Raw genomic sequence first — 26,386 nt, 5'->3', positions numbered from 1 at the left:
AGACTCGAGTCAGACGTAAACAGCGAGCACTGAGCAGTCCGACCTGTGGTTGCAGTAGTACTGCATCGCTCTCGTGGACGACGGTATTGCTGTGGTGTCTTTTGGTGGTGTTGCGGTTATCAGACACTTTGTGCGAATAAGGGTGTGTGTGTGTTAGGTGCCTTGATACGATGAGGAGTGAGTGATGCGAGTCTTGCGTGTTCGTGTGCGGTTCTAGCTGGTCACAGAACGGATGGCTCTTTGCTTATGCAAAGGATTGTGAAGCGCTTGAGATCGACGCATAGCGTAATCTGCTGGGTATGAGCTGATATCCAAAAGTGATCGTGATTCGTGCATCGTCCGTGAGCTCGCATTGGAAGAACTTTTGCAGCGTGTAGTGGGCGGCGCCGCATCGAGCAAGTGTGGAAGCGAGTCTGGCGAGTTGTGAGACCTGTGCGATCTGATCTTAACTTTTTCCACTTCAGTGAACCGAGCCCAGGCTCTGTCCGTGGCTAGCATTGCTCCCCTAAACCATTCCTGCTTGTGCCCTCACACAGTTAGGATTCCTGTTCAATGTTGTTAGAACACTGAACTGTAATCAGGGCATTGCTGCGTCATCCTCGAGTCGATGGTAGCGATAATGGCAAGACGGCGGCAGTGGCAGTGGCATTAATAGCAGGATCGGCAGCGCAGTTGGATTTTGATTCATCTTTCCGATTTTCTCGATTCTGATACGGCTAGGCCTACGTATGCATTGACGAAGTTATGCATCGGTTTATGTGTTTACACATGTCTGTGTTACATTAGCTTCTGATTCATTCACGTAGTTTTGTCTGTGGTGATTGTCTATATTTATTGGACATTTTGATATAGCATTCCCAATGCATCCAGAATGATTAAGAATAGACGGAAGTTATTCAAATGGTCCACTACATTTTTCCCTGTGGTCCTTTCCATTCGATTATGTGATTATATTATATGATTATGATTATCATATGATTTTGAATATTAACTGGCTCTTCCTCTTTGACAAATTGCCATCATTCATCTGTTTTTGTTTTTGAATTCTAAGCTGTTTCAAGCCTCACTGACTGAACATATATGACGTGGTTGACATGTAACTTGTCACTTACAGAATTGAGGATGGTTACAGTGTTTGTGATGCTATAAGACCTCATTCAGGTATGGAAGCGTAGCTGCCGCTCCAGCATGAAGCAAACTTTTCAATGTGGTGGGTGGTGACGAGATGTTTAATTTCCAGTCGCGTTTCATGCGACTGGGATAATCATTTATTTTTCTTAGGGCGACCTACCTATCTGCCGTCATTCTCAGGAAGGTCCCTCAATTGACTGTCGGTGCCTGCAGCATTATAAATGGCCTATACATTGGGAGGAAATTGATCATTGGACCCAGTCTGCCGTCTGGTCTGGTCATTTTCAGCTGAGCAGTGCCATCCATCTCGCCTTTCTCCATCAACTTCTCTCGGCGTTGCGTTCCCTGTCAGCGTTCGCCCAATCATTTTCGATAGAGATCTCCATTCCGCGAAGGTCATCGTATCCCTGTTCTTGGCACCGGTCCATATTGGTAAGAGAGGAACCACATGTGAGGCCGATAAGGTGTTTCAATTTCCATATATATCCGGGCTTCGGACTAGTCACGGTCACATTAAACGCATGGCGTTGTTCTTGTACAGATGGTCGCTCCAGCTGTATTGTTCCAGTGCACATGTCTTGCCAATGAGGATGTCTTCAGGGATGCTTACTAGCTCCATTTTTCTCTTTCTCCAGCGGGTTGGTGAGTGACCTTGACTTTGGCGTCCTGCCGCCCGTCAACTCTGCACAGTTCATGGATGTTGCACGCTGCACAATGCACATGCAGAGTGCACGGTGCATCATCGATCGATGACGTCATCCATGGCGGCGGCAGTGGTGCTGACGTCATCGCCGGAACGAGACATGGACGGGTATGCTTAGCGTGCTCTTTGATTTACGATTGGGCAAAGCGAATCAATCACTGTGAAGTCCTTTCAAGTTGTCATAAAACTATGGCAAGTGAGTTGAACCAAGGATATGCAGGCTCTCCTCATGGACACTCCCCGTACCTCCTGACGAAGCCAACGTGCTCTGGTGACTCACTTATGCTCCACCCTTCGAACACCCTATCCGGCTTAGATCAGCGCGTGGGAGTTCATGATTCATATCGAGGTGACTGGTCAAGCGCGGGTCCATTGTAGGCTTCTCGGTTGTCTAGCTGCTCGCAACCTGGCCAGACCCTCTACACCGTGTAGTTGCTTAGACTGCAAGTTACGGCAAAAAGTGGCTATGGCAGGAATACTGATCATTTCCATAATAGGATCGCCAAATGATGCATATTGCATACCGGTACCAGCCGTTTCGTGTAAGAATGCTGTATCTTGAAGTCCTTTGATTTTTCTCTATGAAGATTTTTGCCTGAGGGTAAATAGAGTTCGACATTGCGACGAGACTGACTGTCTGCCAGCTATAAATTGTCTGCACCATCGAACAGTGTCCGGATCACGCGACACCATTTGTATAAGTCTAGCTGCGGGTATTGGGTGCGACATTTTCCAACTCTGCTGCAGTCATATCGTGCACGGTCGTGCTGCATGTTGGAATGTTTCTAGACACTGTGGCGAAAATTTCCCGAAGTCTGCGGAGCGACACGGTCAGACCGCACACGATGTGTCCTCATTGCAAGTGTACTGTCTGGCGTCTTTTGACGTAGACGTTTGATAAGTGGACGGTGCCGTGTATTCTGCTCTATAAGAAAACAATTGACATTAACACATGCAGTGACAGTTTTCTGTTCTGCCACTGCATATTCTGGTTGAATGAGCGTTTTAGTATTTTTGTTCCCTTATCAGCTGTCGTTACATTTTCAATGCTACGCCACTGTCGTCAGTTTGACATTCAAGGGTTGTTATATTTGACTTTTTTTGCGTTCAACAAACGCTACTGAGCATGTATTTTTCCCTCCACTCCAAAATTTGTCTACATATCAGTGCCACATTCACGTCCAATATCCATATCGACAGGCACGGAGAACTCATAGTGTATTGCTGTGGTCAATCATTTCATTCAGTCAAACACCATTCATCTACAGAGCTAACCCTAGTTCGATACAAAGGAATCCTTTTGACAATCGACATATTCTTTAATGCTTATATGGCTTCCGCAGTTTATAAGAATTTTTCCAAAGCTCTCTGATCCTGCCATCGAAATTTTCCATCGTTTTTACGGTTTCTGTCTTTCAAAGCCAGTGGCCGTAATCTACAGCTGTCTTTTTTTGTAATCTTTTCTGCTGAACTGTTGAAAAAGGCATATATATTTACGTTTCGGCATCTGCCTGATTGCCTCTCGCGTTGCGTCCAGCCTGAAGAAAACGCCATCGACAAGCAACCGACCAATATCATCCTGCCTCACATCTCTAGCCAATCAGCATACGTCTTGGCGCGACCTTGACCAGCAGCGCGTGCGACCCTGACATAGGTGGCGCCATGTTCGCACACGTGGCCTCGGCGGCGGCAGATTTGGCGCCAAAATCGCCGGTATCGCCCAAGCAACCATCGCCAAAGGAGGCGCCCAACTATAATCCGAGCGGAGAGTTTGCAGCGCGCTACGACGTCGGAGCCGTCATCGGAAAGTAAGCATCGCTGCAACCTGATAACTGAAACACCGCAAAAAGGCTTTTGTGTTTGTCTCAAATTAAGTATGACAAACTATTTTGTAAATGAATTCATTAAATCATAAATAAATGTACTGAACAATTCATTTAGCTGATACTATCACCATACTTCATACAATTATTCGTTGCATGACTTTTTGTGATGATTTAGTTGTATTAAATCATAAATGAGAGCTATATCACACGCAATTCTGAAGAAATATGTATCTAGCCTAACTAAAAACTTCCCTAGTTAATGAGTGAACACACATTTATGCTCAGGCATGCATTTTAAGTCGGCTAGTGCATCAAGTTTACAACCGGAGCCACGTACTCCATCTTCCCCACTCTAGGTACTGCAACAGCACGTGTCCGGCACCTCTTGTCGGCCGAGCCTTGCACACGAGCAACGCCATACTGTGGAAACGCTAGAGATAATTATGGTGGCGGGGGTGATATAATTGCGGGCCGCCCGAGCCTCCCCGGTCCCCCTTCCACTCCACGGCTGCCTCAGGTCGCCAGTGACGTCACTGCACGGTTTAGTGACGTCACTGGTGATTTATGTGGGTACCGAGCGGGCATGTGGCGGCTGTTACGGTTTCTTTCGTATGATTTAGTATGCTAGTGTGATCAGTTGATGGCTTGATACACGAATGCACCCATTTCTGTCCATAGAAGAATGCAAGCTTTTTCAAGAGAGACAGCCACTCCCGTATATCTTTATTGGAATCTGTTATATAAACTGTTCTAGTTTGACCAAATTACGAAACACAAGTTCTGCGTTTCTTGGAACAATTTCTCAGCATCCTGTGCGCTGTTTGGTATGATAAACGTGCTGAAGCCCTCCTATCGCCATGTGCCTGCCACTCTCAAACCTTCTCGCTCCTGGAATCCCGAGACCGCTGTCAAACTCTGTGACGACATATCCGGCGCAGCGCTGTGTGGGAGCGACGTGAAGTGGCGCGATGGAGAACTCCCGGATGGTGTTCACTTGGCGCCGGAGAGTTTGTTCGTAGGGATGATTTGTGTAGATGATGCAGTGATTCACTGCTGGACTTCCTTTGAGGAATCTCCGCAGCCCGAAATGAGCGAATGAATGATATGAAAGCTTAATGTTTTGTATCTTTGCCTTCTTCATCTAAGCACAGCGATTAGTTTACACCCTCATACACGCTCACTTAATTTCAATTCTCCATCATAAATTATATGCCAGATGCATTTTACAGGCAGCGGTGAGCGGTTCACCTGTCAAAATTTCAGCGCACCGGTGAGGTCCTCTTCTATACGCTCCCATCAGCCTGTACCACCCGGCCCGAACAACTGTGCCACCCGGTCCGAACACCTGTGCCACATGTGAACCCCTACCCCTAGCGGTCCCCTCTTCCACTAGATCATATCGCCTCCATTTCCGCGCTGTTTTGGTTCCCAGCTCCGCTACCGCCCGGGTTTCCTGTGGATTGTTAATTGTTCGATTAGTCCGGCACTTTGTCTCATTTAAATGCGTTTGATATCCCATTTGCTTTTCTAGCACTGTGGGCTATTGTAATACGCACTGTTCGATTGACAAGAGGAGGATTGATACGATTGATGAGAGGATACTAAAGAATAGACGCCCTGTTTTATCATTGTCAAAATGACAGATATGTCCATTTTTTTGTTAGCTGGCATGATGAGGTCGATGAGGTCGCGGAAGTTATAGTGAAGCTCTAAATTCAGCTCAGAGCCTGTGGGCGTTTTGACTTTTTCGGGATTTTTTTGTGACTGTTGCAGATCCAGGCCTCCATAGCACATCTGACTATGTTTGAACCCGTTCCCTTCTAGCTTATCTGGCTATTGCAGAGTCTAGCTTCCTCTGTAGCACATATGACTATGTTTGAAATCAGCCTCTTCTGACACATGTGATTATTGCCTGTTATGTAGCACATCTGACTATGTTGAACCCAGCCCCTTCTAGCACATCTGGCTATTGCAGAGCTTTTGCCCCTCTAAGGCTTATCTAACTATGTTTGAACTTTGAACCCAGCCCCTTCTGTAGCACATCTGGTAGCTGTCAATGTGACAAACAACAGGACACCTGGCTGTCTCGCATCAGGTCCCTAGTATCGGTCCCTGCTTTGTTTATTTTTGGGTGTTTGGTCATGGAATGTGCATTTTACAGATCTGTTTCACTGGCTACATAATAAGGTGGATGCTTTGGTCGGGGGCTTAAGTTATGAGCTCGTCTCTGAAAATTGGTGGTTAAATCAGCTGCGCTTGTTTTACGATGAAAAGTTGGTAAAACTTGTCTGCACCTATGGACATGAAACACTTTCAGTCCAAGCTATCGTATTCATCGGTAGTGAAATGCTATGGCCACAACTAAGCATTCTCGTCGCGTGAATGAACCGTTACGTCGCCTTTTTTCTATTGTACCTACCGTCACTGGTGGTTGTTTTTCACTAGGTCTAGTTTCCAACCACGTGACAAGTGCATCCATCACTGCTGCCAGCACGTGACCTAGCTCAACCGTTCAGCGGTGGACCACGTGATCAGCCACGTGACGTCGCGGCTTGGTCTGATCGAGTCACGTTGTTACTGGAAAATTAGTCTTGGGACTTGGCTAACGTTGAGCTAGGAGGCATCGTTACCTACCTTTATTATCTAAGACACACGCACTTTGTCGGAGGCTATGTAAGTTTTCTTACAACTCTGGCGGACTATTTTGACACGCGGAGGAGCCTCTTGGCTATTTTTGTGTCTGTTTTGCGGCGCTCCAGCTTATTTCGGCTTCTTGGCGTGAACCGGTTTTGTCCGGCAGTGAGTAGGATCAGCAGTCACGCCTCACGAAGATGGTAGATCGTATATGAAATGCTGTGGTATCACACACGAGATGTACTCCGTAATTTTTTTGAAAATGTTATGGGTATGGTGTGAATATGAAAGCAGACGTCGATCATCATATGCTGTAGATATGAAAGATCTCCATCTTTATCTCTTATTTTTTTTTTGTGGTAATGTTTCAGTGTCAAATGTCCTTTGTCTTTTTTTTCTCCCCAACTGCTTCATCCACCAAAAGTGACAACATTGCGTTGCTTGGCGTCCGAGCAAACAAGTTACGGGTCACAAGCAAAGCAAACCCACTTGAGTTGGAACAGATGCTAGTTTTGCATGTCGATGTGTACGAATTCCGCATGCATGGCACTTCTTGACCCATGAGTATGCTATTCACTTGCGACGTATATTGTTTACTTGATGTGGTTCACTGATTTCTCGGAAATATTGAAGAAGGCGGCAAGCTACGTGGATTGGTGATGCATTCCGAACTGAACCGAAAATAATGCTGTATGGGCTTTTTAATGACTGATTATCCAGGGTTATGATAGTTACATAGGGGCATCTGGCATCCTAGAGCCCGTCTTTTGAATCTAGTAATGAATCTTCTCCATGCGCCGCCACCATTGAGCAAGATGGCCATTTCTGTGATCCCTATCCATGGTAATGTGCCTCGCAGCGGAGGCTTTCAGCGCGCTTTAGTCGTGTCCCGATAAGGGGCTGGCGGATACCCGATAGCACACATACTTGAGACACATCGCGACGACACATTCCGTCCTCAAGGTGCATCAGATCAGTGATGACATAAGCTCATGGCGCTACACGTGTATCTGTGTTCACTTGTGGCCGGGCGGGGGGGGGGGGGGTTCACGCGCCATTTTCCCTTCCGCATCGTCCGAACTAGTGCAATATCGACGTTTTATTCGCAGAGAAAGAAAACTTAGCGAAATTTTGCATTCAATGCTTTCAATTGCTTTCAATTGCAGGACGAATAACAAGAAAGCAAAATATCTAGCTTTGAAATTTAAGTCGCTACACTCCCGTCACGCTAGTCGCTACTCACTACATTCCCGTTGGTGTAAATTGATAGCATCGGCGTAATGGCATTGTTTATAGTATGACGTAACTCCAGGAGGCATGCTCGCGGCTACATTGCCATCGCATGCGAGTGACTCGCTGGGCTGGTCTGAAATGCTCTCGGTTTTTCGTGTCTGTGATTTACAAACCTAGTCTGTGATTTTCTGGCCATGACATCACCCCACACGACAAATGTATCGCCGTGAGGGTGCAGTTGATTGCAGTCACTCAGACATGGCCACGTCTGTTATCTATTGACCCTCAGACGCCCACATGTTTGCAGTTGCCTCCCGTCAATCGCTTTTACGGTCAGTAAACGTAGCCACGCCTTGCAGTGACTCGTATGCCACCGCTGTGGGGCTTCTTTGCACTGCCTTTCTCCTCCCGTGATTTGCGATATCTTGTTGGGACCATCGGGAGCATTGGATCTCCGCTGGTGCAGCTGTGCTAACCTCTCCCGTACGTGTTTGGTGGCGGAGTAAACATAACCCATTCACGGCGCTCGGGGCGAAATCTGTTTAGAGAAACGGCAACGCGGCGGGCATCCTTGGCGGGGTTGATTGGCGAGGTGGCGACACTGTTGACTTCCGGTTATTAGTTTTGCAATCGGAACTGCGACTGTGGTCTTCGGAGCTCGATCGGAACATAATTGAACTCCTAGACAATGCTGTCAAATATCGTGCTAGGATGCCTTGTGTCCGCTGCGTTTGAGCTGAAAACTGGTTAATTTAGTGCTTGTGCAGCCTATGGACCTCATGGTTTTCATGACCAGCTCGTTACGTCCTACCTTATTTGCTATAATATGATAGACCAGTTTGCAGTTGATTTATATGCCGGCGCCCTGCGCTGTCCGTGCCAGTACCTGGAAGACGCCGTCTGGCTGCAGTAGCAGTGTAACGGGTGACGTCCACACTCAGCTTATCAACGGCTTATGGGCGCGACTCGGCGACGCGGTCTCAACGCACGCCATAGGCCCATGGAGTGGCTACATTCAGTCACGCGACGACGCGCTGCCGTGTTTTGTGGATAAACCGGGATTGACTTACGTTTTCCACAGAAAGGACAACCTTCCGCGTACACTTGGCCGTATTTTGTCAGCCCAGCTCAGCCCAACGCAGCTCCTGGCAGTTTGATCCATTCTAAACCATCCCATGCCACAGCCAGCCCAACCCAACCCAACTCGACCAAACCGTACCTAGCCCTTCCCCACCCGTATCAAAGCAGGCGGCACGCCTCTGTCGCCTCAGACCAAACAGTACGGGGCGAACAAAACCATTACGTCAGCCAAGGCCAAAGGGCCGGTTTGCAGACAGGCGATAAACCGGTCCAGTGTCTGAGATGATACTTCTTGCATTGTGTTCTTCGTACCCGGGACCGTTTTTGCATATCAGGGTATGAATTGCAAATCGGGGAATCACCGTAGTGACTCGAAGATGCTATTTCCGTGGTGGCTGCAAATTGGAGTATTTGTAGTTCTCACATACGGTCTTTCGGCTTAGAAAAACATCGCGCAAACATTGATCCTAGCAAGATGCTTTGTGGCATTTCCCCTTTGTGAACGTTGAACGAACTGCCGCCACCACCCTGAAGCAGCGTGCGGCTCGCTGCTGAAGCGCTGGGAACGCAACCTGCACGGAGTACGGGGGTTAGCTATGTCGTGATGGAAGGTGTTGCAACTGTGGGATGTGCCATTCCCTGGCCGTGGGCGCTCACTCTCGCTTTCGCTTCCTTTGACGTCTGTGGGTTAGTTGCTAGGTCACGCTAGGAGTACTTCTTTCGCCATTATCAACGAAGTAGCAACATCCTGGTGGTTGTTAATTGCGTAGAAGTACAACGCACATGGTGCACACTGTTTTAGCTGTGCCATTCAGACTGGAGTAAACGTTATTTTTATTGCATGCTATGCAGAACTCACACTATTCACCTCCTACTTGCGTAGAACAATCGATTCATCTTTATGACAACGGCCTGTACCTGCGTAGAGAAGTTGATTAAGCTTCATGACATTTGCGTGCGCCACGACCCAAGATACCTATAAGAAACAGGTAGATCCGATGTTTGAAAGTAAAGCCCCAGTCACAAATTTGACGCACCTGTGACATTTCCTGACACCCACGTGACTATTGTATTAACTTTTGTGTTTTGCGATGTTTTGACCTTATTTAAAGTACTGAAAGCTCAAAATGTATGATTAATGTTGTTTAAAGCAGATATTAATAATTATGTTTGTAAATTATCGATAAGCTGCTTATAGCAGGTCACGTGATTGCTACCAGATTATGTGCTCAGAAAGCATCTTTTCAACTTCGATTTTGAACAATTTTTACCTCCTTTGAGGCCAAATGATGGACGGTTTGAGGCACACGATGAAATGCTGAATCTATTGATGCCAAAATTTGTTCGTTTTTTGCATTTTTAGACTAGTATATCCTGGCTCAAACTTTGACCAATTTGTGTGTAAACCCTATGGTGAAGGGAAAACTTCACGCCCAGCAGGCGCCATTACAGTGCTGCCAAATCGTGTTTGGTGGGGGTCGCCACGACCTAAAGCGGCACTTGAGCAACTAGCTCATGCCGCGCGCACATATCCCCTCCATTGTATTCTGCACGGTGTCAGATGGCAGTTGAACGATGCAGCGCCTCGTGAACGGTCACGGAGAGACGTCTAACGGTCACGAACTGTCAGATCGTGACCCTATCTCGTGACGGCTGTCAAATGCACCGGGTCCGGATTTCTATTCAAATTTCGGAAGTGTCAATGGATGTTGTGGGGTCCGAACCCTCGCGGTGAATCTCTTGGGTGTTATCGACATTCTCGAGCTTATTAATTATGCGAGTTTCCATGTCACATCCACCAAACTCTCAGTAAACTCACAACGATGCTCTGTCAAGCTGATACCTAAGTTCCAACCGAATTATTGTCGAATCTACATAATCCCCTCTAAATTCCCAATGAACGCACACCGAGTTTCCATCAAAATGACCCAATTTGCGACCGATTTCTGAACAAACTCAACCAAGCTACCACCAAACTCTTTCCAGACTCCAGCCAGAGTCACATTAAACTCACATCACCTTTCCCATCGAAACCATCATTCTTGAGCATGGTCCCCATTTGCGGTGCAAACCTATGGCGCAAACCATCACGACCCAGACCGCTGCCTGCTTGCCTTGATACCACTGATGTACGAGGCTGTTTGCTGGCGAACGATCACGGCTAGTTAATTTACTAGGTGAAACCGACTGAGAGGAGTTATTGGTACGAGCTTGTTACGAGGCAGCCGCCAATGCAATAGCTTTTGCAATGTGCACCGTCGGCTGCTTTGAAGTTCATATTGAATTGGTATTTGATCGAGTATGATGGGTGGTTAATTTGCGGTGTTTTGGATGATAGAGAGGAAGGAAGCATGGGAGTGGTGGGTGGAGGGCGGCTGGGGAGTGGCTGGGATTTGAACCCGGGACCTTGGAGCGGTCATGGTGATAAGGTGTTTGGTGTTTATGTGATGACCAGGCGACTATCGTGAAACATGATGTGCTGCTGGCGAAGGGTGAAAAGTGGCATGACAACTAGCCAATAGCAAACATTGTTCTTTGCCAGTATTGCCAATAGTGGCACTGTAAATAACAGCAGAGCCTAGCGATGGTAGAGAATGATATGTGCTTCAGTAGCCGTCTGCGGCAGTTTTGAACCACATGAGATTCTGGTGCCCATTTGCTAATTGCTTGAGACGCATGGCCAGGCCACCCATTTTCTCCCTAATAATAACTTTTGCAGTACACTCACAATCTCCCAACCTCTTTCTACAGACTTTATAAAAGTTACCACAATGCCAATTATCATTACCCCTGAATGGCGGCCTTAGCAAGTTTGAAACATCAATTGTAAGCCCTTAGCAAGTTTGAAACATCAATTGTAAGGGGGGTCTTGCCCTAATAAGTTTCTTTAGATTAAAAAAAAAACTATTGCGTTCTTCTCATCAGGCAGTTTAAGGCATCAGGTATTTAAGGCAATTTGGACTGATACGACCATCATCAGCAGAATTGACCGATCTTCACTCGATACATGTGCTTTTAGTTCACCATTTTGCATTTTACTGGTACTATTATTTCCACCAGGGATGCGGAGTCGGAGTCGGAGTCGGAGTCGGAGTCGCCCGGAGTTGTGGTAGCGAGCTCGGAGTCGGAGTCGGAGTCGGAGTCGACCAGGCTGCCTTGACTCCGACTCCGGGAAGCTTATTAAAATTTGTGGCGTTGCTTGCTGGAAATAAACTTATATCTAGAAATAAATTTTCTGGAAATTAATTTCGGAAATGTTTTGTTTTGTTTCAACAATAACAACTGCTAGCCTTTATATTATAATTTTATAGCCGCGTACTTTCAAGGCCATCAGCTGTCTGCTAGTTTGTTTACGTTTGGAAAATCAGAAGACCTTGGAAAACTTCCGGTCGCCGCCGACGCTGAATGCAACGGACGCCGGACGCTTCGGTTTCGCAATGGTTTGTAATGCTAATGATTGCGTCGTATTTCGCATCAGACCCGGAGTCGGAGTCGGAGCCGACCAGGAGCCCGGAGTCGGAGTCGGAAATCGCTACCACGACCCCGCATCCCTGATTTCCACTATACCGAGCCGGAAGACATTAGGACACCAATACACGTACATTATGCATTTGTTAGCACGCATTCGCACCGAAACACAGGAACGGGCGCTTTTATATTGAGCCATTTTCATCCGTATGCTCTTCAGATACTTTGATTATTTTCCTCCGCGTTTCTGTATCTCGAACCAGCACAGTATCAGCTGTCTGTTTATTGATCACTACCGACCGTTGCCATAGCAACACACACTTGTACCTTGCACTGGGACCATCATTGAGCGCTCTGCGAAAGATGACACTGGATATTGATCTGGTAGGCGGCTCTAGCCGGCTGCCCTGGGGGCGAGTGCCGCTGTTTTTTCTGTCGTCTGCTCCGCTGCCCCGGATGCGTGTCGCGAGCCTGGTGACACGCCTGACCGACTAGCCCCGGGGGTGGGTGGTATTTTTGCCGCGGGACAGGCTCGTTAGAGTGATATGAGCGCGGTGCAAGTGGGCTCTGCGCAGCGGGGTGTGGCGGATGTGTGATGATGGCTTCTGATGGCGGCTGTCTGATGTCTGGTGGGGTCTGTCTGATGTCTGGTGGGGTCTGTCTGGTGACTGCAGGTTGATGTCTGGTGTCTGCTGTCCACTGTCTGATGGCTGAGTATGATGGTCATTGCCTGCGACTGCTGATGTCTTGGAGTGTGTAACTGTGCACTTCGTGTCATCTTTATCCACCATTGTGTGCTGTTTACAGTGTCATGCATTTTTATCGGTTATTAGATAATTTGTTATGCCTGCTGTCTAGCAAATGTTGTCTTCATATGTGCTGTTTGTCGACTATTGTGTTCTGTTTGTTGTCTGTTGTCCACGAGTTGCCCTTTGCTGTGTTTTTGCCTATCGCTGTTTGCCATCTGTTGAATTATGTCTGGTTTGTGTATCAGCCTGCTGCCCGCTGGCCTACACCCAGCAAATGCAATTGTCGGCCAAATGCGATTACCCATCCCCAAATTGCAATTAGCAGTGTCGCGCATCGCAACAGTAAGTGCTAGGTTTGTGCTGTACGGCGTCCTTTTCGTAATTGACTTAGTTATGCTCACGTGGCTGGCCAGTTTTGTAGGTATGTGTTGGCGCTCATCCAATAAGGGAGGGGGCTGAGGAGTATTGGGTTATGTCACGTTTTTATTCTGGGCTGTGCCTTCAGGCGTAGCTACGGTATTTTGTGTTACTCTTGTGTTAGCCTTCATGCTTGTGTGTGTTTTCACCAATCCTTCCGTTTACGATGCGACTGAAATAGCTTTTGGGGTCGCGGCGAATCTCTAATGTTAGCGTGCAAACCTCCCCACCCTGAACACACCTGCAATACCTAACTCAAACCAAACCAAACCAAACATCAATCAGCTGATCTCCCGTTGGACCTGACCGTTATTCGTATCAATCGCCCGACCCTGCTTTTGGCACGGCCCATACTCCCACCTTCCCACCTTCCCACATCCCTCCCACACCACCCTGGTTCACTTTCTCCGTGCGAGCAGCTCCGCTCGCCCCCTGGCTAGCCGCGCTCGGGCCACGGGTCTCTCGGGACGGCCGGCCGCGCCGCTCCTCGCCTGCACTGCGCCACGGACGGCGCCGCCCTCAGACGCGTCACCTTTGACCTTTGCCGCCGGCGACGAGGCAGTCGGTGGCGGTGGTGGTGGTGGTGGCGGGCGGGCCCTCTCCTAGCCACGCTGGCAACGCGCCCGGACGGGACCCATGTGACCGACCTGGCCGGGCTCCTTTCGGACCATCTCGGCGCGACTTGCGGATTCCTTGTTATTTGACATGGCTTAGGACATGCGTTACGATAAGACATTCTACGATCGTAGAATTTAGATCGTACACTGCTAAATTTGTCTAAATTGACACTAAATTGGTGTCTAAATTTGACACTTCATAATGCTAAAAGAATACGACAATGTAGGATGTCATACAATCCCACGCAATGCGCCAATCAGGGGAAGATATGATGCTACACTAAAACAAGCTACATAGCCAACGAAACCACATGTGCACAGTAACCACTTAGGCCTACCCTTAGGCCTTAGCTGTGAGAAATGCACCCTCAGCTGGCGGCTTCCGTGTTGGCTGTGAAAATAAACACGCATTTTCTTCCCACTATGCAGTGCCGGTAGCGTATGCGGCGTGCGCTATTAGAGTTTGTGGCTGAAATCAGCGGAACGTGCCCAGCTGCCACAACCTCTGCCAGTTTATGTAAAGAACGCAATGCACGATGGAAAATGGTGTGAGAAAGACGATTACGTATGGCTTCGATGTGAAATGGAGAAGTGAAGTTCCCAAAGTGGTGGAAGTATCAGCTGCCACCTTTAGTAGGTTTTTGAACTGCTAATACCATCTTACACCTGTGTGCTGCTGAAAGACATCCTTAGATTTATTTACTACTTTGGTATGCCATTTAAGTTGTCTCATCTCTTCTTTTCCGGTCTGCTTGCTTTCACCTTTCCTTTTTCCATCTTCATTTATATGTTTTCTGTGTTCTTCTCTTTTCGCTTTTCCCTTTTCCAGCCAGAAGTGCGGGTATCACTGAACCGTCATCCGCCTAATGACTTTTCGCAGAGACTTACCTTGTTTTTCTATCCCTTCACAGAGGTGCTTTCTCAATTGTGCGGCGATGTGTGCAGAAATCCACTGGTCTGGAGTTCGCTGCCAAAATCATCAACACCAAGAAGTTGACGGCACGAGGTGAGTCCGTCGGCCTAATGAGCCTGCCCAAAGCGACGTCCCTGCACCTCTATCTAGCTTTCAACATTGCAATTTGTGTCCGTATTTAACTGTTGAGGTAGAATGCAGTTTAAACATTTGAAGCTTTTCCTCTGCAACAATCCTTTTTATTTTGGTTTGCAACCTTTCGTAATCTGGGTTTCGCTCTGTCTCACGTTAATGCAGTGTTGTAGTATATTGCGAGAGGTCCAGTCTTACCGGGAGAAGCGTGCTGCGCTCTCTCACGTTTTTGTGCCAGGCTTTCTGGCAGGTTCAGCATTTGATATTCTGCTACAAATATCACTTTGCGTTGCTAAGCCACATATAACTTACGTATCTATTTCAAGAACTGTTTAGCTTCTAGGGCTTCGGAACGCCTTCGCAGCTCTATAAATATAGTTTGAGATGGAGGCTGAGTAGCTTTGGGACCAAGGTGTATAAATAGTTGGAAGCGAAGGCGGGCAATCTTTTGAGCTTCTTAAGTCTGGTGGGTTATATTTACGGAACTTTTCAGGCATTCGAAGTCGTGTGCTGGGAGATGGAAAAGCCGGTGTGCTGCTTGGTTCAAGTTAGGATTTGTTCCAACATTAACTGTGCTGTTTGATTCAGGAAATGCAATTTCTTTTATCAGTCCTGCTACTCCAAATCCTGTTTTATAATCGAATCACTAGCAATTGAATCACTGCAACCTTTGTATTGCTTCAAGTTAGTATAATCATCCATACAATACTTCACCGCAATTTTGAGTTTCTACTCTGCACCCTTGTTTGCTTCTCAGTTTTAAATATCCTTTATGATGGGCTAGGACGTCTCCTTAGCAGCGGATGTACGTGAATTGCGGCGTGCTTCACGAACTTGTCACACGATTTTTTAAGTCACGGGACGTATCGATGCTGACTGCACGTGTTGTTTGTGTTTTCAGACTTTCAAAAGTTGGAGCGCGAGGGCAGGATATGCCGGAAGCTCCAACACCCCAATATTGGTGAGTACGCGCGGCCGTAACGAACTGACTGATACAGCGTACCAACAGAACGGTGCTACTTACATAAGATAGGATACATTTCATAAGATAAAAGCACGGACCAGTAAACTGCATCACATGAGAAAAACTGATATTTTACGTGATACCCAATCGCTCCCCGTTCCTTATTCCTTGGTGTTTTGCCTTTATTGATCCCGATTTGTCATTCCAGTGGAGGTATTCGTTATCACTCGATGGGCATCACTCGATGGGCGTTTGATGACGAGCTGCAACTGTTACGTAGAAGAGCTGACTTCGTGGATCTTTAACCACGAACATAGGAACTAGAAACCTGAACTCTCCTGAACACAGTTATTGATGCTTACGTTGCCAATAAGCTGCTGGCACGTTTTCATTTGCTCAGGGACGATCAGCTTGTCTTCAGCTGCTAGAAAGCTTACGGTTTTCTCCTTCACTGCATTTGTTTATACCTACTCATCTACCTCGGTAAACTGTATCCGGATCCACGCTCAGCACTGAAAACCAATTTAGCGGCCGCGGCAAGGCTTTAACTCGGCTCTAGCTGTAAACAAACTGCCTTCGCCGGTCTTTTGGCGCATTATGCGGCCTTTGCAGACACCTTTATGAAACCACCACGGCGTGACTTAGCGCCGGCTTCACGGCTGGATCGTAACAACGTCCTGTGTCGGGGCCATTTTGATGTAAATGGTGCCGTTTGTCCCTTGGTGGCGCTTTTGTTTAGGCGACCGGTGTGCCCAACCGCTTATATCATCAGCGAGACCAGAGTGGGAGTCCTGACATCTGTAAAAGAGCAAAAATGTCCAACAAAATTCTGCTCTTTCATGAAGGCATATTTTTTGCTCGATTACGTCCTAGCCCATGCTCGTCGGCCTGCAAACGGCGACATTTGTCGGTACATGTAGCCGACTTCACTGGGACTTCACTGGGCTACCGCGCTGACCGTTGTCCTCTGAACGACCAGCTTTTGTCGCGGGCGACAGCCGACGACCGTCGCCAGGATCAGATGACCGCGGCAGACACGACGCTACACATTCCTCCTCCAAATTCCTCCTCCAAATTCCTCCTCCAAATTCCGTACTCTCTCTCTCCCGAGGTACGATGTCCCGGGAGTCTTGCCCCCCCCCCCCCCCGACCTGCGGTCGCCTGTCCGCTGAGGCCTCTGACAACAAAATACCTATCTAGGTAGAATTGGATAACTATTTTTGGGCTTAATTGACCTACGCTGGTAACTGGTCTTGCACCAGCTCCTAACGCCAACCTATACTCCCTATAACTGCCAGGTGAAATTCTAGGTAAATGATCACAACATTTTTTTAGGGCTTTCACGGTGCAAGAGAATATAAGGAAATTGCAGTTTACTTTGGCAAGTATTTTGGCCCCTGGTCCCCATCCCGCCTATAAAGTGTCTCTACTCTCCACCTCGCCAGTCTGAGGCGGTTCGTCTGGCTTCTGGTGGGTCTGGCCGGGACAGGTATCCTCAGAGCTGACCTCAGCTGGCAACTTTGCCAAGTTTCTGCACCCGGAATGACCCGGAGCAATGACAGGTATCCACGCTGTCAGCTGTCGTCCGGGGGAGGGGGGGGGGGTCCGGCGGTGTCCTCAATGTTGAACTTTTTGCGATGAAGTCTAGCTATTTTGGAGAATAACTCTTGGGTATTGAATTGATAGCATTTTGCATCTCAGTATTAAAAGCAGGGAATTGTGCTGTGACTTGAACCTTTGCGACTGATTTCCGCAAGGAATCTTCTATCTCAATTATATTTCATAACAGTGGAAAAGTTAAAAATCACATCCGTCTAGTTCCCAGACCTCATACGGGAAGCTAAACTGAGGACTTTATAGGTGTTCAAAAGTATCCCATTCTGCAACTGAAATCACCCCGCCCCGGTGACTGTCCGTGTCACACAAGGAGGATTATTGAACAGGAGCAGTTCTGGTGAAACATCTGTGTTTGATGTGTCTGAAGGATCGACGACAGCTGTCAAAGTTGGCCGGCGGAGTTTCGGGGACTTTTGAATGGAATCCTCTTCTCGTTGAAAAGTGTCTCGCGTGTCGACGACAGTGTCTGCCAGGGCCTCGTTTCATAAAACGAGTCCGTAACTTCGCCGGTTTTTGGTCTTGTATTGTAAATCCATGTGAAGCGATGGCGATGGTTTGAATCGTTGAATTTATTTATCTTGCAAGCAAGAACAGAAGGGATAAGGGGGAATAAATTTGTCGCTTCACATGCGCTTGCAATACAAGCCCAAAAACCGGCGTAAGTTGCGGACTCGCTTTATGAAACGAGGCCCAGGTCGTTTTCCGCTGCGTTTTCTGTGTTGCATCCATAACCACAGTTGTGCTATAAATGTGTCAAAGCTACAGCTATGGTTACAAGCTGCTCGGCGCAGATAGAAAATCTTCATTGATTTGCTATTATTAAAACTAGGATCTCTTAGAATGTCGAGCACAGATGTTCTAATGATGTTATGCGGAACTACTGTCCTAATAGGGAACAAAAGGATGATTATAATGTCATCTCTTGCTTCCATCAGCTAGATGTGTTCTGCTGGGTATGTCCCCTTCGACAATAGGTCGTTTGTGCGCCAGAGCACGGATTTGTCCCTTCTTAGAGGCAGACAACTAGCTTCATCCGACCTTTATTGGACCGTCTTCTCCTCATTATTATTATCCACGCTCTACGTGTAGGATCGTGTCACATCGGTGGTGTCTCCTCCCTCCCGCCCGCCGATAATCGCATCGGAAAACAATAACAACCCGTCGGACCGGAAATGATGGGGTTCCGCCGGAAGTGACCGGTATTTCCGCCGGAAGTGATCGGTATATCAAGAGGCAATGCGTCGACACGCGGCCCTGCAGACCGGCACAGGAATGCGAAAATGTGCGCGAAAATGTGTAGGAAAATCTTCTTTTATTTTGTCTTTCTGTTTGCCTATTTATTTCGCAGATCAAAAGTCATTGAATCATTTTGTAGCGACATGCTGTGCTTGTTTTCAGTTTTCTACTAGAGATTCTACAAGTTTTTCATGCTATTCTGACAGTGGACATATCATGGATCACAAACCAATCTGACTGGAAGGGTGTTCTCATGGTTTCTCTTAGGGTACGCGCTTCCTGACACTAATATATACCCTGAATACATACCGCTGCCTAATCTACATATTACCCTCTATATAATAACGATTCCAGGGAGAGAGGAGAGGACGATGACGGAAGTAATGTTCCGATAACACGGCGATGTCCGCCAATATCGCTGATAGGTGCGGCATGGGGTCCGCCGTCTATACCAAGACTGACAAGCGAGTCAGGAAGCTACACTGTGATGGTTGGTGGGATGTTGAGAAAATCATTAACTGATGGTTGCTTATATCGATCCATGTGTGTTAAAACTGGACGGGATGCACTGTCACTCTTATCCTTATGGTTTATTTGCTGAGCTGGTATAACAGCGGTTTTGACTAGCTTTAGCCAGTTGAACCAGTTTTGGTTCAGCTTTGAACGCTGTGATGCGTTGAGAACTTTTAAACTTCTGCTACATGACTACTGTTTTAATTTAACTCCACCCCGTAATCGAATTCGTGGCTAGTTCTGTATGCGGGTGTGCCGTGATTTAGGCGGCCACTGAATCCAAGTCAATGAATAGTTGGCGCTTCACGACTCGCTACGGAATGTAAATGGGTGATAATGCCGGAAACAATCTGACCAGGGAGTGGTTCAGTCTTGTAGTGGACTTTGAATAGGTGTCTGTATGCCATAGCTATATCAATGCTGGCGATTGATGGTGTGAAAGTCGTGGTTTAGTAGTAGGGATAAGCTAAGGTTACTGATATACGTAATGCACCTGTAGAAAAATGGCTGGCACCTGTAGCACTGCTGTGGTAAAAACAGGCTTGGCTTATTTGTAGGTACTTATAAGGAACTCATTAGGTTCATTAGGTACTCGATTGGCTGTCTATAAAGGTTAGTCGGCTTCTCTCATTGATCGAACCTCGACCCTGTTTTGTCCTCAAACTTCTTTTTGGTGTCACTTGTGCAGCCGTACATCCTGACTTGCAATATGCGCGGCCATTATGATGCAGAGGCTGTCACAGAGGGAAGCGTGTTTTTGTTATTTCAATTTTGGGACGGCACTTTGCTTAGAGCTGGCGGTTTACACTACGGGGCGGCCACAAACACTGCGTTGTTTACCTTCGGTAGGAGTGGCTAAGATGGCCACATGACTGGCTTTCCGAAGTGGGAGACAGCAGGCGTATCCTGTAGAGCTGCCAGTTTTGGATAGGAAGAGGACCGCTTACACAGAGTTCACGGGCTCGTGGGGTGACTGATTGTGCGCCCGTCGTGGTACAGGTTGACTTACTTGGACGCTAAATTATGATGGATTGGCTCATTTGATTCCTTCGCTCATGTGATAAAACTGCTTTAGCACTACATTGTTTACTCCCCTTATTGATAAATCTTGCATTTTCTGGCCATCGTTTTGCAAATTGCGCCGTATTTTGAAGTTCGAACCATACTTGGTCTCCAATTTTGCATTCCCACTTTGCACAGCGAAAAAGTAGTTCCGCTCTAAATCCCACCTAAGTACATCAGTACTACTCACGAATTGACCCGTCCTGAAACCGCAGCAAACAGCCATTCAACCAGCCAACTTTCCCGTGTCCGCTCGGAAAACAGCTGATTGGATGGATTTACGCCATCAGCGCGCCGCAAAGTCCAGTCTTTTTCGAACATTGCAGTTCGTTTCGCTTGGGTGGTTTCGCTTTATTTTGTTTGCCGGGAATAGTTACTGGATCGAGTGACAGGGAGCTCAGGATTGTCAAAGTTGTGACGATCTGCATAGAATTTTGATTGAATAAGCTTAAGTGATAATGAAAATGGTACAGTACCTACTTATTTTCTTTTCTTTTTGTATTTGATTGCTGACATGCTCATGTTTGTATTATGATAGCTCACTGAATAGTCAAAATGGGTGTAATAAAACAATTTCGTTAAAAAAAGTTTTGCTGTTCCCTGCAACGATCCGTTAAACCTAAAACAGGTTGTTGTTTGATGTCAGTATTCGCGACTTTTTTAATTCACTCTACTTCCTCTGTTTCCTCCTCTCGCCACGCATTGGCTTGTTTTGCTTACCAGACTAGTTCTTTTTTCCATACATGCGTCCCATTATTCTGTCTTCTTTTACTCCCATAATACAGCGACGCTCCGTCGCCGTCGCCTTCGCTCGCGTCGCCTGCGACGCTTGCATGACGTGCCCGACGGCTTTTACCGTCCCGGTGGGGAGGCTGCCAGTCACTCCCGGCGACGCTAATGTCAAAATAAAGCCGCGCTGTCGAGGCCGAGAATAAAACGACGCACTAATGCTGCGGAGGGATGAATTGGTGCCGGAAAACATACTTCAATGGAGATTTAATGAGAGGTAGGAGGGCTCAGAGACCGTGAATGTAAGATGAATGGTGGATGGTCTATAGAGGGAAAATGATTATCACTTCATCTAGTTTAAAAATGACCACTTTTTAGGATTGTTGATCAGGCAACTGTGCTTGGTGGCGACTCCACAATGTGGTGATGCTGAAAATTCCATTATATGTGAAATGGGATGTCTCGTTGGGGAAAGAATATGGCAGGCGGATACTTTCTTATGCTTACTATACGTATGCATATGCACTTTTTTCTTTTGAATGTTGGTTTCCTTGCCAGGGTCGTAGTACCGCACGCCACGGCCTTCCGCCCGCGCTAGTTGAAAACTCCGCCGACAGATGGCGGGGTATGTAGCGCCTGCATCTATACTGTACCGCCGTGCCTGCGCGCTGCGCGGCGCAGCCTAGCTGCCGGTCTACATACGCGACGCGGCGGGACAGTGCTGTGTGGGTGGCGTTTATGGCGCTCTGTATTTCACTTTTCCTGTTTTTGTTGGATATTCTCAAACCTTTAACCCTTCCAGCTGTTGTTCTTGCTTCCTTTGCATGCGAGATAGGTTTATTCTGCACACACACACACACATTCTACCAAGCATACTCAGGATACAGCCGGCCCATACCTATTACCCATTCCGTCGCCGTAAATGTTGTTTGTCGGCATATGTGGCCTTTGGACGAACCTTATTACCCGGCTCTTACTTACCGCTGCCTTTGTCGGCTCCATAAAATAAGGCCGAGCTGCTACACCGGCGCTGCGTTTAGGGCGGCAGCCGAGGCGGCGCGATACATTGGGCGGGGTGTGACACTTGCAGCGGTGCTGTTGTGACGCTGGAGCAATTGGTGTGCCAAAGACGTACTGCGGTGTTCGAAATTTAGAATGGTTAGAAAATCAATTTTGCAAGGTTTGTTAGTTTTACGGAGTTTTCTATGTGTTTTTGAATATCCTCGTCAGTAATCGTCGATTAACCGTCGTATCAAATCAAACTCTGAACGATTTGCTAGATTCTATGAAATCGAACCTGTCTTCAAACGACCGAATATATTCTACGATACGATTGACGGTGAAAATATGTAAATACATTCGAGAACTCCCACGAACTGACGAACTTTGTGAAGAAAGTCCATTTCCTAACCATTTGAATTGGTGTGCGTAGGAGGCTGATCGATGATTATCTGGTGGATTTTAGGTATGTGATGATAAAGGTGACGGTTGTAGTGTTTGTGACTTTAATGTTTGTGAACATGTTTGTGACTTTAACAGTGACGTGGTTGGTGAAGTAACACTGTCGGTAGATGCCAGCGACGGTGACACTGGCCACAATGTTGCGTCTACCTCAATATTCAGTATCCCTATTCCGTACTGACTGGCCCCGGCTAGTCATAAGGTTGCCCTCAGTTTTTAATATCCGTAGTCCATACTGACAACACACTGCCCCCCGGCCGCCCGTGCCGCTACTGCCACTCCGACCTTGAGCGGTGTATTGGCACGCCGCGACACGAAATAATGGCGCGACAGCCACATCACACGCCGATCCGTCACCGTATTGGCGCCAACGGTCAGCCGCTGGTGGCAGGTTGTGACGGGGGTGGGGTGGGGGGGGGGGAGGTGGAGTGGTGATGGCAGCTGTGGGGATGAGAGCGCGAGTGCTTGTTTGACAGTCAAGGATGCTCGCTGAATTTTCAACTCATTTTTGTGCCTGTTATCACACATATGCACTTGCATTCTTACCAACGTTTTGTCTTTTTATATTATACTGTCATTATGGTGCGTGCTTCTCAAAGTGGAGCTGGATTTCTCCTCTCATATGACTTCATGTACATTTCAATTCACCTATATGTCCCAGACGAACGGCATAATCCTATTCGGTGACTTCATTCTATTGATCAGCGCATTTTCTGCGTGTTAGGAGGCCACCAATCGCCTGTGACTCTGCCGTCCAGCTATTATCCTGTGGCGAAATTGCCGTTTCGGGCGTTGTCCTCGGCTGGTAGTGGTTGTGTCGGGGGATATACGAACGATATATGACGATCTATGGCCATTGTTAATGTCTGCATCTCCATAACAGAGGCTGCCTGGGCCTGATTTCGCGTGATTTGTGTGGTTGTCGATAGCTAGCGTTGACAGAGGCTTGCCGCGAAATATTGTGGGCGGATGCCGCGTTTTAAACTTGACTGGTTTCTTTGAGTTGGATTGAATATAGCAGCACTATATTGGCAGTAAGAGAAGAGTGATACCCTCTTGGTTGCAGTAATAAACAAACGCCACGCCCATAAGGCAACGAGAGTCAATTATATTTATTTAGCATGATCGGTTTTATTATATGACTTACTGCTCCGAACAAAATTAGTTTTATTTCACGGAGCCGTTTGCTTTCACCGTGGTACTTCTAATCATCGAATGCATTTGTATGCATTTGTCTTTTCGTTGAATGGAGAAGCCCAAACGTCATCATCTACACCGTATATAGTGCGATCGATGTATGTGTGTGCGTGTCTATTTGCCCTGCGCCCTCCGCATGAGCCCCGCTCGGTGCTTTGTATACCCGGGAATATCGACTGATGTCTGTTGCTCGCTCCATGTGGGGACGACACGGAACTGTAGGATAGCAACCCACTCAGCCTCACTGGACAAATCATGATGAAGTGGGGCTGGATTGATCTCAGCCCTTCCCCACGGCACACCCTAGTCAGCTCTCTCTCTCTCTCTCTCTCTCTCTCTCTCTCTCTCTCTCTCTCTCTCTCTCTCTCTCTCTCTCTCTCTCTCTCTCTCTCTCTCTCTCTCTCTCTCTCTCTCTCTCTCTCTCTCTCGGAACCCTCCATGTGTAGTGGTGCTCTGAGTGGTAGGACGGAGGTCGATCGGTAGACGGGGATCAATACTCGGTCAGGGGTGAGGTGCCAGCTAGGGGAGAATTGGGGACTGGGTGGGGATGGATGGGGGGGGGGGGGCGGAGAAGGAAGGATAGTGAGTGGGTTAACTCAGGGGGATGTAGGGTTGAGCAAATACAAAATATGGTGTCGAAATAGAGCTTAGGGTAGAATGGAGGGTAGAGCTTGCGAGTGCTCCTTATCTACGAAGCAAAAACTTTTGCAACAGTCGCTACATATAACTGTTACGTTTTTATGAATGAAGAATGACGAATTTATTTAGTGTGCTATAACTTGTATTTGTTCTTAAATTGTATCGTGTTGTAGCACGCTATCAATCTACCCAAAGAACCCATACATTTTCGCTCCTGTAAAATAGCCGAACAATTTTCACCATTTTCCTGACACATTCGCTTGGAGGTGACACTGTGAGTCCCAGCGGTGTGATAAGGAAACGGCTGTCACTGACACCCGAAATGATTTAGGCCTACCGTCTACGACAGTGCTATTACGGGCTGGCGAAAACGTCGCCTCAAATTTATACGGACTATTTCCACATGACTTTTGTGCTGTAAGAACCGCCTTGTTGCGGACGTGTGTTGTTCGCTTGGGAATACCGGACTGGACCTTTTTTGGTCGATATCTTTGTGAGTGACACCATATCTTTTTGGTGGATGCCTTTATGTGTGTCACAGTGCCTTGTCGTGTCACGCTATTATTAATTTCATTCGATTAATTCCATTCGAGCAGCACTTGATTTTGACAATTATGCTCTATCTAGGTACTGTCCCCAGAATACCTTTGATAAACACATTTGAAAGCCGGCGGTAGACTGAGTCCCCGGGCACAATCTCAAACGGGTCATTTCTAAGCACCCCTTGCGTGGTAAATGTTTCATCATCGATAGCTAGGGACGTTGAAGATGCACTTATCAAATTTCGGAATCACTTTTATTATCCGTGGTACGATGCTGTCAGTTTGACCAAGGCCCTAAAACATAAGGTTGGACGAAGTTTTCTACCAAAAATGTACTAGAATAGCGTACGAGTCAAAGCTATTTCCGTTGTTTCTTTACAAATATGTCGCAAACAAGCTTTTTCTGTTATAAATCATTATTTCGAAGTTAAGTAACCAGTTGCTATAAATTCCATAAGCAAACACTTATTTTCTATATAAAAGCCTAGCTATTATAGTCCAACTCTAGTTGAATAATCAAGTAGCCACTGAATTTTCCAGATGTGACACATATTGCGCACTTCAGACAAGTGCGTTGCTAAGGCGTTGCTAAGGACTCTTTCGCATGTTTTGCTGCGTGTTTTTTGTTATGAAGTGAGGGAAGTGAGATAGACAGGCTTTTTGATATTTTTTTTTCAGGTTTTCTAGGACCGTCGCAAATTATTTAACTTCACATACTTTTCTTGCTTTTTTACTCAGAGGCTTTTTCAATAATTGGTAGATTCTATCGTGGAAATAGAAGGGCCAGCAGGCCACATGGGTAAATGCAAGTCGACTGATAGTGAAATAAAATGTCTGTTCCATTAGAAATTTAATGTGATGTGATGGAACATGAAGTAACAGGATCAGACGCAAGAACCACCAATTAAGAACCAAGAACCAGCAAGCGCTACCTATGCCATCAAGAGCAGCCATGGTAACGTTTGATTAGCTTTCAGAAAACCTTGGAACTAGACGCCAGACGGTGAGCAGTGTCAAGAGATCTTACAAGACCAGTAGTTACTTGAAGACGAGAGCCGCCTGGAAAATCAGTAGTTTCTTCAATGGCAACACATTTCAACATCTATCTAGCAATGATTTGCACCAGCGAGGTGCTATCATTGTGTTTTGTGTCTGTATCCCTAACTGTTCAAAAAATATTTGTCAATAAATAAACAAACAAATAATGCGTCTTTTTCTACGGAAAGTAAGTACTCCAAGTGGCAAGGGATGAATAATAGAGGGTACCTAATTAATTGCCATCTATTCATTTAATTCATAAATCATAGGCAATTCAGGGCATCGATTGGCAGCGCCCTTACTGCATGGCACTGCGGATCGTCCATGGGTTTCTTGATGACTCCGACTCTGACTCAGACTTTCAAAAATCAACTCTGACTTTGATTTCAAATGTCGGCTCTGACCGACTCCGACTCCACAGCCCTAGCAGGTCTGCGGAGGCAATGGATTTTTGGTGACTCCGACTCCGACTCTGGCTTTCAAAA

The 26,386-nt window shown here is 47.0% G+C and overlaps 1 protein-coding gene across 1 annotated transcript in view; it reads left to right on the top strand.

Moving 5' to 3' along the window:
* The first annotated feature begins 3,182 nt into the window (after positions 1-3,182).
* The window catches only part of LOC122373834 (calcium/calmodulin-dependent protein kinase type II alpha chain-like), a 39,255-nt gene continuing 16,051 nt past the window's right edge, over positions 3,183-26,386 (top strand). Inside the window, exons 1-3 of the mRNA XM_043352210.1 lie at positions 3,183-3,642; positions 14,770-14,864; positions 15,805-15,864. Of these exons, the coding sequence (XP_043208145.1) occupies positions 3,497-3,642; positions 14,770-14,864; positions 15,805-15,864 (301 nt within the window). The 5' untranslated portion in view covers positions 3,183-3,496. The remainder of the gene's footprint in view (positions 3,643-14,769; positions 14,865-15,804; positions 15,865-26,386) is intronic.

The sequence above is a fragment of the Amphibalanus amphitrite genome, unplaced genomic scaffold (genome assembly GCF_019059575.1).
Source record: "Amphibalanus amphitrite isolate SeventyFive unplaced genomic scaffold, NRLGWU_Aamphi_draft 001559F_arrow, whole genome shotgun sequence".
Classification (NCBI taxonomy): domain Eukaryota; kingdom Metazoa; phylum Arthropoda; class Thecostraca; order Balanomorpha; family Balanidae; genus Amphibalanus; species Amphibalanus amphitrite.
The sequence above is the reverse complement of the archived record's forward strand: the minus strand, read 5'-3'. Positions and strand labels throughout refer to the sequence as shown.